This window comes from Sprattus sprattus, assembly GCF_963457725.1.
Source record: "Sprattus sprattus genome assembly, chromosome: 1".
Classification (NCBI taxonomy): domain Eukaryota; kingdom Metazoa; phylum Chordata; class Actinopteri; order Clupeiformes; family Clupeidae; genus Sprattus; species Sprattus sprattus.
Window position 1 is genome coordinate 74,539,606 of NC_137920.1, and position 15,147 is coordinate 74,554,752.

The window sequence follows — 15,147 nt, forward strand, 5'->3', positions numbered from 1 at the left end:
GTGTGTGTGTGTGTTATGGCATATATAATGAATACAATTGAATTTGTATCAGTTCAAATTGAATGGTGTTTGGTGATGAGCCTGCAGCTGAAGTATGACGTGTATTTGTGGTGCACTTGATCAGGTCGTCCAAGCGGGCCCCGGAGAAGGAAAAGGAGTTGGCGCCCTCGCCCTCCATCGGTAACCTGCAGCGCACGCCCAAGGCGGAGCACCAAAGCCGGAAACGCACCACCAGCCAATCGTCCAACTCCCTCTCCAGCGGAGCCAGTAGTGGCAAAGAGGGCGGGCACAGCACAAAGAACGGCCCCGCCTCCAAGCACAGGAGGGAGGACAAGCAGGGCAGGAGCACCAGGGACGGAAAGGTAGAGCTGGGCCCCGTTTGATTGGTCGTTTTTTTTGCGTAGGAAGGTTCCTGACTGAGCGAAATGACCCGGAAGTATCTGAGGCAGCCATGTCAACAGGTGGTCGACTTCTCTAAATGCTTAGGAAAGGTGCTTCAGTGCTTCCCTTCAAAATCTCCTTTTACACCGGAGTACTGGGTACACTGGAGCATCCTTTTACGTCAGGACAGGAGATGGTACCGTCCCACAATTCCTTGCGGCAGCAACAACAAACGATGAACCTCAATAACATACCCAGGTCAATAACATACCCACGTCAATAACATACGCCTTTGCACTTACACTAGGCTATTAATTATGCAGTCGTATCCTCTTAGCACAGCAGTTCTGGAAAGGGGCCATATAATTGGAATTTCTGCGCTTTTCATGACGTATACCTGTGCCATTCCAAACACATTACACTGGGTTTGTGATTAAAGCAGGTAGATGGAAAGCTTGCTGCGACCTTTCTGCACTGAACTGCTACATGCTAAAAAAGCCAAATCAAGTATTAATGCTAGGCTCCTCACTCATGTTGTTTTTCGGGGGAAAGGTTAACATTAACCTACTGTTTACCCTAAACAAATAGATAAATATGTGCTTTGCGAGATTGTGGAAATGGTGAAGACGTGCCAATGAGCATCTAAACCCTGAACCTTGGTATACGTGTTCAACACGTTTTTTTATTCAAGTTGCCATTGGATTAGTCTTTGTAACTTCACCAAGCAAATAATTAACCAAAAAAAAAAAAACTGTTTCAAACTACTGATTTAAAAATAGTCATTTACAGACCTATGCCAGCATGGCACATTTCGTCTGTAAACTGCTTGTTTGATACCAGCCTAGACAATGGACATCCACTCTGTAGTTATCCTTTTTGGTTATTTTGTTGCTTTCGTCTCTTGCGACAAGACATGAAAAAGTTCTAGAGGTAGAGCAGTTTATCCTGCATGTATTTATTAGTTTTCTTTGTCTTCAGGAGAAGTCTTCTAAGATGAGTGAGAGCCAGCAGTCAACGACACAGCAGTCGGAATGCTCCAAGTCAAGAACCAAGCTTCTGTTTGAAGACCGGTAAGGGACGCACGTCTCTAGTGGGATGTAGAGACGTTTGCCGTCAGAAATAGAAATGTCATTGACACTGGGGAGGCAGTTGTGTGTGTGTGGGGGCAGGGGACTAGTGGTGGGACAGGGCATAGCTTATTTCAATGCTGTACAGACTGTACAAAATGACTAATGACAATTTTTTATGCAGTAATTGAGGTAGCTCTGGGTCTATCTCTGTAGGGATCCTTTGCATGATGTCAGACACTTAATAACATGAGCCTGTTCGTGGCAAAGACAAGTGGTTAACTTTGACGCAGATGCTTGACGCATTTTGCGGTTGCTGGTTATAACACTCTCTCAATATTGAACCGATTTCGATCGTTTTTGTCCCTGGTTAAAATGTTGACCTAAAATGGTGGAAAAGTTTCCTTTTAAATGGCTTTGATGTCACACTTCCAGTACCAGCAAAAATGTTGAAACGCGTGGGAGGTTAAAGTGTTATCGCTTGATTAGTAGGAAGTTGAGTCACTGCCGTTCTTCTTCTTTAGGGTGCATTCTGCCGATCACTACCTACAGGAGGCCAAGAAGCTGAAACACAACGCTGATGCTCTGGTAAGGTCTACGGAGCTGTTCTCAAATGTCAGACTTGCCCCGTATCGTGTTTCCACCCTGATACCTGGGTGTGGTGAGCGTGTGTGTGACAAATATCAAGTCTCTGTGCCAACCTGACACTCACATACTTCTAAACCTGCTGAGCAACTTTTTAAACTGTCCATAACTCATTCAGATCATGACTCGGCACAAGCCATCCATCACCATTTATGTACTTTTATCACAAGTCTTGGACTGGACTAGGTCGAAGATATTTAAGCACTTTTAGCTGCATTGTTTTGCATGAAAGTTGCTATACAAATGAAGTTTCTTATTATATACTCCTAATATAATTTCCTTCTCTTCCCCGTGCACAGATGGACAGGTTTGAGAAGGCTGTGTACTACCTGGACGCTGTGGTGTCCTTCATCGAGTGTGGCAATGCCTTGGAGAGGAGTGCTCAGGAGGCCAAGTCTCCGTTCCCTATGTACGCGGAGACGGTGGAGCTCATCAAGTAAGAGAATAAGCTTCGACACGCAGCAGCGTGCAACAGTGTGTAGCCCAGTCACCACGCTTTACATGCGCCGCATTAAAATATCTGCAGCACACTCTAATAGTTAGATATAGATAGATAGATGGATAAATCAACTTTTAATAATCCCGTGAGCGAAATTCAGTTGTCGTAGCAGCAAGGTAGTGGGAATAGGAATCAAGTATATACATAAACATAACAAATAAATGAATACAAATTTGAAAAATATATAGATAAAATAAGTAGACAACGTAGTACAGCTCCACTGGCGTACATAACATAAAACGTAATGGTTGGTTGTGTTGGTTTTAATAATAATACATCACATCTCACGTACTTGATCCAATACAACAAGTACAACCCTTTTTTGTATTGTAAAGACAATAGTGGTCTTGTTTTGGGGTGGTATTGTTCACCACGAGTAAAGTTAGCTTTTTACCTCTCAGGTGATGGCATGTGTATTTGTAGTTTTCACTGTGACTGCTGATCTTTGAGTTTAGTTCTGACCTCCATCTTGTCTGCGTGTTGGCGCTTTAGATACACTATGAAACTCAAAAGCTACATGGCCCCAGACGCCACCCATGCAGACAAAAGACTGGCCGTTCTGTGGTAGGTCACCTGGCTCGTCCGTCAGCCTCGTAGGCTTGTCTTGTCTGTTGATCTGTGTCAGTCAAATCTGTGTTTGTTTGTCTATCTGTGTTTTCTGTGTATCTGTCCCTGTCTCTCTCTGTCCCTGTCTGTCTGTTTCTGTCTCTTTCTCTCTCTCTCTCTCTCTCTCTCTCGATTTTGATTGCTCATTCCCTTGCTTGTGTGTGTGTGTGTGTTTGTGTGTGTGTGTGTGTGTGTGTGTGTGTGTGTGTGTGTGTGTGTGTGTGTGTGTGTGTGTGTGTGTGTGTGTGTGTGTGTGTGTGTGTGTGTGTGTGTGTGTGTGTGTGTGTGTGTGTGTGTGTGTGTGTGTGTGTGTGTCTCTACCTGTTTGTCTGCCAATCTGTCCAATCTGTATTTGTTTGTTAGTGTTTCTCTACCTACCTGTCTGTCTTTATCTCTCTCTCTGTCCCTCTCTGCATATGTCAGTTCAGTGTAATTCCAGTTGCTTTATAAGCATGGCAGTGTACATACATACAGTGTTGCCCAAAGAACAAAGGAACAATAAAACAACACATTAACTGTCTCTCACTCGATCTTCATTCCTCTTCCCTCTCTCCTCTCTGTCCTCCTAGTCTGAGGTGTCAGTCTCTTCTCTACCTTCGGCTCTTCAAGCTGAGGAAGGAGAGCGCACTCAAGTACTCCAAAACACTCACGGACCACTTGAAGGTAATTTGCTCTCTCTCATTGATGTCTGAAGTGTTTTTCCTGTGCCTCCAGTTTGATTTGCGGTGTGTGAGTGTGTAACGCCCGCTGCTTCTGTGTTTGCAGAACTCCTTAAATACCAACGCGCCGTCTCCCGGAAAGTAAGTGGACCTTTCACTCAAGCTCTTAATTTGAAGGACTTTCTGATTCTTCCCTATTTTTTTTTATTGACCAGGTTCTGTATGAGATGATGTGAATTTAGTTTTTTTTTTTATTATTTGTGAAAGAAATGATTTGAATATTGTGGAATCGAGGCCTTTTGAAACTCAACTGTCTTCTCTCCCTCTGCCCGTTCTCTCCCTCTGCCCGTTCTCTCCGTGCTTTCGCCTCCCAGTAAAGCGGCGGGCATGCCGTCTCCGGTCTCCCCAAAGCTGTCCCCGGGCAGCGCAGGCAGCTACGTCTCCAGCAGCTCGGGCAGCCTCGTCACCAGCAGCTCCTCGTCGGTCAACATCCCTCAACGCATCCACCAAATGGCCGCCAGCTACGTGCAGGTCACCTCCAACTTCCTGTACGCCACCGAGGTGTGGGACCAGGCAGAGCAGCTAGCCATCGCACAGAAAGGTAGGAGGGCCTCTCTCTCTCTCTCTCTCTCTCTCTCTCTCGCTCTCTCTCTCTTTTTCTCTCTCTTTCTGTCTGCCTTCCACATTCTCTTTCTCTCTTTATCAATTTTTTCAAAGAAGCTTTATTAGCATGAATGTTTTCCAACACTATTGCCAAAGCATACACATACATACATATTATATACACATACATAAAGACAAAAATAGTTGAATAAAAATAATAATAATCAACAAATCAACAAAATAATATACATAGACTAGGGTTGGATGTCTGATCTTTGTCACCTATATGCCTTCTCTCAGCTATATGCTATCTCTCTCTCTTTTTCTGTTCTCCATCTTACTCAGCCGTTTTTCTCTCTTTCTGTCTGTCTTCCTCTCTCTTTCAGTTCTCCCTTACACTCACCTGTTTCTCTCTCTTTGTCTGCCTTCCACTCTCTCTTTCTCTCTTTATCGCTCTCTCTTTCTTTTCTCCCTCTTAATCAACCGTTTTTCTCTGTTTCTGTCTGTCTTCCTCTCTCTTTCTGTTCTCCCTTACACTCACCTGTTTCTCTCTCTTTGTCTGCCTTCCACTCTCTCTTTCTCTCTTTCTCTCTTTATCGCTCTCTCTTTCTTTTCTCCCTCTTAATCAACCGTTTTTCTCTGTTTCTGTCTGTCTTCCTCTCTCTTTCTGTTCTCCCTTACACTCACCTGTTTCTCTCTCTTTTTCTGCCGTCCACACTCTCTCTCTCTCTCTCTCTCTCTCTCTCTCTCTTGTTTGCTATTGTGCACTCATACCTCTCATGTTGTCTCGCCTCCCAGAGTTCTTCATTGAGCTGGAGAAGATGATGGGGGCGCTGATCTTCAACACGAGCAGTATGACCGATCTGGTGCGCTACACTCGCCAGGGCCTCGCCTGGCTGCGTCAGGACGCCAAGCTGGTGGCGTAGATCGGGTGGGGCGCTACACTCGCCAGGGCCTCGCCTGCCTGCGTCAGGACGCCAAGCTGGTGGCGTAGATCTGGTGGGACGCTACACTCGCCAGGGCCTCGCCTCGCCTGCCTGCGTCAGGACGCCAAGCTGGTGGTGTAGAGGTGCTCTTCTCATGCTGGACTCGCTCGTGCTCTCAGAGCCTGGGACTCATGGGGCCTTTTGTTTTTTAAAGCCCATTAACTCACAAACACTCATTAACTTTCGGCTCGATCTGCCTCAGACATATCTCACACTGTGTTCATCATCTGCACCAGCTTGCCAAAACCAGCAGCAGCGACAAAAACTAAAAAAGACGCTAAAACTCTCGTCCATATGGAAACCCCGGCTCCAAGCAGCTTTGTGATATTTATTACGGAAGGTCGGTTCCAACAAACCAAGAGGAACCCCCCCCCCCCCCCCCCCCCCCCAACTACCCAGTCTCCTCTTGAGGAACCCCCCCCCCCCCCACCCCCCAGTCTCCTCTTGGTCCTGCGTGCTCTCCCATATCATTGGCTTGATTTTGGTTTTTATTCAAGTATTTATTCGATCCATCATCAAGGATGAAGGCATTTTAATGCAAAGCCATTTTTATAGTCTTTATTTCTTTTTTTGTCAGCAGCAAACAAATGTGCATGAAATTGGGTTTTTCTCTGGCTTTGTCTAACCAAAGTACCTCCCACTTAACCAAATGTGCTTTAAAACTGAGGTTTTGTCCTTTATCGGTTTTGTGCCTTGTATTTGATATACAGGAAAATAGGACAACGCACGTCGACATGCTCATTTCCTTAATGAAATGTTTTTTTGTTGTTGTTTTTTTTCCTTTTAAACCGATGCATCGTTTAGATGCCCTTTCCACTGGGTGGCACATTTGTCTATTCTTTTTTTCAAAGGCACAGCAGAGCGCAGAGGACCTTGCGAATTGTACTCTCGCAAAAAAAAAAAGTCTGTTTGTTTGAAAGGTTTTAGGCAGAATTGGCCGTTGAGAGTTAACATGCTAAAATGGCCAGCGATGCACTCTCAATTCTTGAGACGTTTTAAGCCTGGCATGTTAAAAGTTTGAGCAGTAAAAATGTAGCATGCACATGGGTTTCTTATTCAGTCACAGATTTATTTTTATTAAATGCAGGAGCCATCATGCTTCTGTACATCATAACACACACACATGGCCCAAACTATATTTTATTTATACAAAGTAGAGCTTGCTTTGAGCGGAGTTTCTACCTACACTTACGGAGCTAAAAAGGCTTCAAACAGGGTTGAAATTAGAGCGCAGAAATGTAAAGTATTTCTATTGTATATGGAAAGTATTTAAATATTTAATGTCATTCATGAATTTCCCTTCTTGGCATAATCGTCAATTGTGTATTACAGATCATTTAATGAAAAAAAGTCATCTACGGATTATATTTATGGTATGTGCTATAGATTGAGCGTGTGTGTGTGGGTGTGTGTGTGTGTGTGACAGAGTGTGTGTGTGTGTTGTCGTTTCACTTCTAAAACATCCTCCCCCTCCTTCCCTCCATTCCACCAAACCGTCTGATTAGCAGGTCGTCATATCGTAGAACTGTTCCAGCTCCTTAACTCGAGAAGTGTAAGAACGAAACAAAACATGGTATTGTAGGTTGTAGAGTATTCAGGGCAGTCCTCTATGTTGTGTGCTGTAAACACCTGTTATCTATACCTTGCACTAGAACTACCTTTTTTCTTTTTTTAACCTTTAGGGTTAGGGTTAAATTTTGCTCCAGGGTCTCTCTTGAGGGATATCATCCATTCTAGTTGACTTGATTTGAATGAATGTACTAGAGATCTGAACTGTTATATTATGGTACATGCCTCAAGGCTCGACACCATGAGATTAACAACACTGTGCTTAGCTGACAGACACACTATGGAGTTGTTCTGTCTCTCTCAACCGGGTCAGTCACGTGACCACCAGTCATGTGACCAGTCGGCAGCCAGTTAAAAATCATTATATGAAATCTAAGGCTGAGTAAAGCAGAGCAGAGCAGATGTGTCTGGGCAACAGAGCTACACAGAAACTACACGTCCCATCATGCATGTGTCTGGGCCACAGTCAGTCTCTCGGACCTTTGGCTCAGTGTCTTTGTCTCACTCTGCTTCAAGTAGAACCTGTTGGGAGACTGACTGCGACGTAGCCACATTGCATGATGGGACGTGTAGTTTCTGTGTAGCTCTGTTGTTCTGGCCTTGTCCTTTTGGTATGACATCCTTGACAACGACATGCAGGACAGGTGTAGCAGTTGCACTTCGGGCTAACTGAGGTTGGGACGGATCATCTGTCCTAGAACGGGGCTGCATCAGTTCCAGACTCGCTGTGTTTTTCTGGGTCGTCTGCCGTCAGCTGGGGAGGTAAGGGAGCTGAGGTAGGCAGCGGACCCAGGTTGGCGTTTGACCTCTGTGCTGCTAGATATGTCATGTCCATAGTTCCTGTAGTTCCCATAGTTCCTGTAGTTCCTGTAGTTCCAGGGTTAGGGTTAGGGTTAGGGTTAACCCTAACCCTAGGGTTCATGGGCCCCCCAGAACTCTGAAACAGATCTAGCACAGATGTTTCACAGGAAGATGCTCTCTGGGCATCCCTACCTCCACCTGATTCCACATGAGGTCACACACACACACACACACACACACACACACAAATACATTTGGTTTCACACACACACACACACACACACACACACAAACATATATATACAAATGCACATAGACACAATCGCACACCAGCTTTTTATTAGACACTAGGCAAGTTGTCAGTTACCCCATACTCTTGTTTGTCAAGGATATCTTGTATTTTCAGCTGTTGGGACTGTGGGGGCAGGCTTGATGTACATTCATCACTGATATACTGGCGGTTTTCCTCTCACTCACTCTCTCTCTCTCTCGCTCTGTGCGTGCGTGTGCGTGTGTGTGTGTGTGTGTGTAGCTCAGCTCAGCTCTCTTTTTTAAAAGGTGTTGCACATTTTAAACCCTGGAACAGAGCCCATTCACCTTGTAGATGTTTTTCATTTTGAGAGAATGCGGTCTAATTGTCGGTGTATGTCAGTCTGTGGGCTCTAACCTGCTGTCTCCATCAGTCCACGTTTGGTGAGTAGCAAAGAGTGGAATATTATTGATGAGGATAGCTGCTATTCAGGGTACATATCTTTATGCTCGGGATCTATTGTCCAGAGATAAAAGTAGTTTACTTACTGCCACAAAAGACAATTAGGATGCATTACTTTCTTTTTTTTTTAGATATCTTGTTTAACATGTTTGTTTTATGACTGTCTAGTTTGTCCATATGAGATGATTTGGATCGGTTCATTTTTATACTAAGCTTTTAACATTAATTTAGATACATTTGTGTATCTCCAGAGGAAGTATAACCAATAATCCAGGGTAAGAATTCTTTTATTTGACATCCAGCAAGAAAAACGTAACACTCGCATGTCTCTATTTAAATGGCTACAAATGTATAAATGTATATAAACGTTTCTTTTGGGTACATTTTTTTATAGCAGTTAATCATTTATGTGATTATGTAAATACAACATGAAAATAAATGCACATCTTCATCGCAAAATCTTTTTTTTTCTTCCAAACTTTTTTTGACACTTTGTACTTAACACTGTATGTCGTTTTTCAATTTAAACTGTTGTCTTTTTTTCCTTTTCTTTCTTAAGAATATCAAACTATTTTTAAACACCTCTGTGTCTGTGGCTTTCTGAGCTGTCTGTTCTCCTCGCCAAAATTCCTAGAGTAAGATTCTGTTCCGTGCATGGTCCAGAAATAAAGTGCAGCTTCATCAGTGCATATTGCTCATCGGAAAACAAATGTACCACAAGATATCATTAGAATACTTTTTTTCCCTTTTTTTTTCTCCCCAATTTGGGCTGATGCAGCCCTTTTACAATTTATTAGAGATATCTTTCGAGGCAATTCTGTACTGTTGATGTTGATGTTTGTATGTCGTACTCTTTTTACAGTTGTCTCTAAAAAGGCCATTGGCAGATGCAGAACAATATTCAAATTGGTTTAGTTTATACATAATGACAAAGAGATTCATGATAAATCTACTTATATATTATGGATGCAATATGATAATTGTTTAAAAGGTACATTTTAAAGGTTCCGTTTCATTTATCCAGACTTGTTATAACTTGTAATTTAAAAGCATTTTGTGAAGTGAGTGTTACTGGTAACTAATGAATTTTCAGAGTCTGTTGTGAATATTCTTTGTATTTTACCGTATTGAGAATAAAAAATGTATATGATTAAGTTTGACGTCCTTGTCTATTCATGTCAAAATGAAAGAGGTAGAATGAGTGCATGCGTGCTAATATCATAATGAAGAATACTGTGTGTGTGTGTGTGTGTGTGTGTATATATATATTACATCTTTATTATATATATATATATTACATCTTTATTACATATACATATATTCATTATGAGATTAGCATGTAGATGTGTATATATTCTGTATTAGCATGCAAAGAAAATATACATTTAATTAGAATGTGTGCTTAAAGTGCATTTTCTGAACTAAATTAATATATTAACTATATACCCCCTGTAGATCAGATCTATAATCTGAATTTGGCGGTCTTTATTTCTCTTCAATTTGTGGGTATGTGGTATGTTGTAGCAAATCACTTAATCGCCCCTATGTATTCACAGAACTCTCATGAATATTCTCTACAAAGTCAACTTCATAGTGACTAAAGACGTGCTTTGTTTGCTTTGACAAGTTTCCTCTTGGTAGGTTTCCTCTCTCTGCTTTGGTGGAAAACTATAACCCTAATCTAACTAGCTTCTTGTCTGAAGGATATGATGGCCTCCCCTGGCCATATTGAATGTACACCGCTAATCAAAACCCTATGAAACTAGACCTCTGTGCGCATGTGTCTCTTGAGGACTGGCTCTCAAAGCTTAAGGACTACAGCCACCTAGTGGACGGTGTTTTTCTGTGTTCCCAATCCATATTTCCACTCCCTGCCATCTGGTTAGGTGCCTCAGATTTATTTAAATCATTCATCATTCGTTTGAAAGTTAAAATTTAGCAGTAAACTCTTAAGGATACAACTTTATCACTGATCAGATTAAAATGGTAAAGCTCCCATGCATCGGTTGTTACTGAAAGTATGAAGAGTGGAATGATTTCTGGTTTTCACAAGCAATAGTGCATAGATAATCTGTTGACATGTAGCCAAATAACTAAAGATTGTGTCTGTTTAGCTGTAACTAATCACCTCACCATACGCAAGGCCTTTGTAAACGCGTGGGGGCGCTCCGTGGAAACCCTGACTGATGGATAATAAATCCACACCTTTGTAATGACATTAAGTTCTCAGGAATTACGCTGACATAAGCAAATATGTAGGTGGCATTTGCGCCCCAGCCATGCTGTGCCGCCTTTGCTGTGATGTGAAGCGGCCCTGTGTTAGCACATGGTTTGCGCTTTGCAGGGATCTATTTCAACAGGTTGTGAAACCTACGGAAGGCGGCGGCATAGGCCTATACCTACGCACGTTTTTTGCTCCGCCTATCCCCCTATGTTGTTGGTGATTCGTTACCCCCTCCAGGTTACTTTTGAAGCTGATGGATCAGTTGCGTCCGAGTCGACCGTTTGTGGAGCGAAGGAAGTACTTGCCAATTAGGATGATGTGAATAAATGTAAGGATGAAACTCTTTCAGTTAGCCGGCGAACATGACGCACACCTTTGTTGCATGTTTCGATGGAGTATGTCTGCTTGACATCAAGGTAGGCAATATTTTTTTTATACTTGTTATTTATGGTATATCTGCTTCAGAGGCCGAGTTTCGGTCGACAAATGTTTACCTAGACAGGTTAGTGAATGAAACACTTTTAAGCGATGAGAATAATTTGTCACAACAAGCTTTGTTTATTTTCGCAAAGTAGGCTTGAAGGCATACAGGCATACTACCCAAAGCTAGTGTTTGCGGAGAAGGGGGGGGTAAATGTCGAAACGTACAACCTAAGGCACCTGACCACTAAGCTGGTTTTAGTTTTAGGCCGAAATGGATGTAAACTAACAATATGTTTTACATAGCACAAATTGAAGCATCTGGTTTAAACTAACAATTTATTTACCATCGCTCAAATGCATACTTCAGCCATCCTGTTCTGAGAAACCACTGGTTTCAAAATCCTCTGGACAATGTAAGGGAAAGGATTACACCAACATTCCTGGTAACGTTTTTCTTCCCAGCTCTTGCAATTTAAATAAAAACGTTCTATACGTAAGTAAATAATTGATTTGCTCTCTGTCGCTCATGAAGTTTGCATGTTTAATTTATAGAAGAGGGAAAGACTCCATTGTCATAGTTTTTCTCAGAAGGAAACCTGACGCTGCCTTTTGTGGTTAGACTGAAACTCTATAGTTCATGCAAAGCTCACACTGTCACTGTGCACCCAGCTACACATGGGGGGGGACAGTTTTCATCATTTCAGAGTCTGACACTCTACTGAAATGCAATACAAGTTTCTAGTTTCAAACACAAATAATAGAAAAGAGTTAATAGAATAATTCATGTATTAGTATAACGTCAACCTAAATGTGGAAACGTGAGCATCAATAACCCTACAAGTGTAGGCTACTTCTGTCATTCCAAGCTTCCTGGCGTGCAACTCTGAATTATAAAAGCTTTCATCGTGCCAACTAAAACTCCGGTGTACTGGCAGCTTAGACTGCACACACTCATGGTAGCTGTGTCACATGGCAGATGTAATGATGATTAAAAAAGACCCTTTGTTTTTTAATTCTTTGGTACCCGCTGCTGTGGCGTGGTGTTTAGGGTGGGTTAGAATATTAGTGTGTTATAAGATATAACACACGTTTATGGTATGTTATATGTGCAGGTTTTTGAACCAAATCAATCATTACATGACACATGCTTACGTTACAAGGAGCTGATGGCCTATTTTCTTTTTCCATGAAGTAGTTAACAAGTTGGTTGGTTGTGTACTTTTGATTTCTTGTACTGAACGATTGCTATTCCCGGCTAAAATTGTAGGATAAAGCATATTTCAAGTATTGTTAAAAAATGTCAGTGATTTGAGGTGGTTTGTGAACTGCCCTGTGTATGATCTTACCATAACTCCACTAAGGAACATACATTTTAAGCAGCTTGTTCTGCAATGGAATGTAAATCATGCTCTATCCTGATTGGCTCTGAGCTGAACGATGAGGTGTGTGAGTGTGTGTGTGTGCGAGTGTGTGTGTGTGTATGTGTGTGTGTGTGTGTGTGTGTGTGTGTGTGTGTGTGTGTGTGTGTGTGTGTGTGTGTGTGTGTGTGTGTGTGTGTGTGTGTGTGTGTGTGTGCGAGTGTGTGTGTGTGTGTGTGTGTGGTGATGGTGATGGTGATGGTGGGGGGGGGGGTCTGAGGAGGGGCTCCGGGGAACTGTACATGAGCATTCAGAAAGTGAGGCGCTCCGAGGGAGCCTGAAAATGCCTTAAATTCCGTGCTCGCTCCGTCAGGCTCTCCGTCGGGTTCTCCATGGGTAATCTGCAGTTCCTTAAGGGGGAGGCCAGGTTGTTGCTAGGTGATAATCATGAGGCCATCACCTTGTCCTCATCTGACTTTGGATGCCAGTAAGTTGAAGGGAATTATATTTTCGATACTCACTTAAGTACATGTGGGAAAGGGTATTTCTAGCCTTTGTACATGAACACTTGAGGTACTCACATGACAAATTGAATCATGGGAGTCAAGGGGCTTTTTTTGTAGATAAGGTTCAGGATTGTATGTGTGTTAAGTTACCAGTTACTCCAGTTTCCAGCCTAAGACAGCAAAACCACTTTCTTAGTGTTAAAGCAAATATTAATTTATATATTCTTTATGTTTAATCTTGTTATTGTAGAGTTATTGGCAGTGTTGTTAGCATTAAGATTGTTAGTAACACTGGTCGATCACAGATGCAACATTTCTAAGCCACTCCCAATAGGGAACATAAGGGTTCATGAGGGTCAGTGGAATAAAAAGAAAGACATCAATAAACACTTATAAACACATTTATAAACACTTATAAACATTTCAGAAAAGCATCAGGATGATTGGTGCTTGATAAAATGGAATGTGTGTACCGTGTTTGGTTTCATACAGATAGACACGGTCTATCTCTGCAATGAATTGGAATGTAAAACAAAATGGTTTTGCCTCAACCTCTGCCTTTCTGAGACACACAGTCTCTCGCTCACTCACTCACTCACTCACTCACTCACTCACTCACTCACTCACTCACTCACTCACACACTCACACACTCACACACTCACACACATTGCTTATTAGTTTGCTCATCAAGTTCACTTCCTAGAGGTAGAATCCCAGAACTCGTTTACTGGTACTACCTGGGACGTCTTCAGGTGTGCTTTGCTGAACTGCTGTGAGCTCTGCGGGCCATAGACGGAGAGGAGCAGTGTGCCCATATGCAGTAATCCCACCCTTTCTGGCCATGCCAAGGGCTCGTGCACAGTAATCCCACCCTTCCTTCCTGGCCATGACAAGGGCTCAGGTTTCATATACCGTACACTGATGAGAAAGTGTGTCTGACAGCCTGTCACCCGGACTAAAGGTTGCGGAGAGTTAAGATCATCTAAAGTGGTATTTACTGTACAGCCTCTTCCATGGTGTTTGGAGTCATCATATAACTCGGCAGTCGTAACTCTTTACTGTACAGCCTCGTCCATGGTGTTTGGAGTCATCATATAACTCAGCAGTCGTAACGCTTTACTGTACAGCCTCTTCCATGGTCTATATGGAGATCATATAATCTAGCAGTCGTTACGCTTTATGGTCTATATGGAGAGCAGTGTGCACCACTCAGCAGTGGTAACGCGCCGTCGTAATGGTGCTGCATGGACAGGAAGACATAGCAACATAACACAGACTTTGGTCTTTTGTTTTTCTTTTGGGCTTTTGTTTTCACAATTTCACTGCAACAATTGCCTTCAGTTCAGATTTACCTGCTACTCGTTTCTCTCTCCCTCTCTCTCTCTCTCTCTCTCTTTCTCTCTTTCTCTCTCTCTCTCTTTCTTTCTTTCTCTCCTTTCATCAGTGCGCTTGTTTTCTTTCTCATGTGGTCTTTCCTTAACCTTCCCCTACTGGTTTAACATGGATTCCAGGTTACAAAGTTCAGGGCGTATTGCCCTGTAGCAGTGCCGTACTGCTGAGGCCTAATCTCTCTATAGGTTTCCCCCCTTCCCTTAGTTTCACTCCTTCTCTCAGGCTGAGAAGGAGCACAGCTGAGTAGAGACAGTGGATGGCTTTTGCAGAGTTTAAATCTATGTCTTCATTTTCACTTTGATAGACCAGGGACTGTGTGTTTCCAAAAGCCAAAGCCCTGTTGCTATGGCAGTCACGACCGTTAGGGAGTATTATTTTGAGCGGTGTCTCTTTTCGTTATGGCTTTCACCAAACAACAAGGCCTCTGCAAAACCCCTCCCTGTTTGCCTCCTCTGGGAGGACAAAGCTTGCTACCAACAGCTTCTTTTTGCAAGTCAAATATTGAAGAGGATTAAACAAATTTCTGCTTGTGTATCTCCTCTCTCCATCTGTCTCCTTTTCCTCGTTCTTTCCGAAACTCAATCACACTGAACAAGCTCTCTTCTGTATTTTTTGTTGTTTGTTTTGTATTTTTTTCTTATTGATTCTTGGTGATATGGTACGCTTGGGCGTCGCAGTAACAGTTTGGATCCAGCATGACCTGATTACCATGAAG

General features: G+C 42.7%; 1 protein-coding gene across 5 annotated transcripts in view; it reads left to right on the forward strand.

Moving 5' to 3' along the window:
• The window catches only part of aff4 (AF4/FMR2 family, member 4), a 27,013-nt gene extending 21,254 nt beyond the window's left edge, over window positions 1–5,759 (forward strand). For all 5 annotated transcript variants that reach the window (XM_080839542.1, XM_080839544.1, XM_080839541.1 and 2 more), the window contains 9 exons: window positions 125–362; window positions 1,360–1,451; window positions 1,973–2,036; window positions 2,393–2,529; window positions 3,085–3,156; window positions 3,768–3,861; window positions 3,964–3,998; window positions 4,232–4,458; window positions 5,259–5,759. In XM_080839542.1, coding sequence (XP_080695668.1) covers window positions 125–362; window positions 1,360–1,451; window positions 1,973–2,036; window positions 2,393–2,529; window positions 3,085–3,156; window positions 3,768–3,861; window positions 3,964–3,998; window positions 4,232–4,458; window positions 5,259–5,386 — 1,087 coding nt within the window. In that variant the 3' untranslated portion in view covers window positions 5,387–5,759. The remainder of the gene's footprint in view (window positions 1–124; window positions 363–1,359; window positions 1,452–1,972; window positions 2,037–2,392; window positions 2,530–3,084; window positions 3,157–3,767; window positions 3,862–3,963; window positions 3,999–4,231; window positions 4,459–5,258) is intronic.
• Window positions 5,760–15,147: the final 9,388 nt, after the last annotated feature.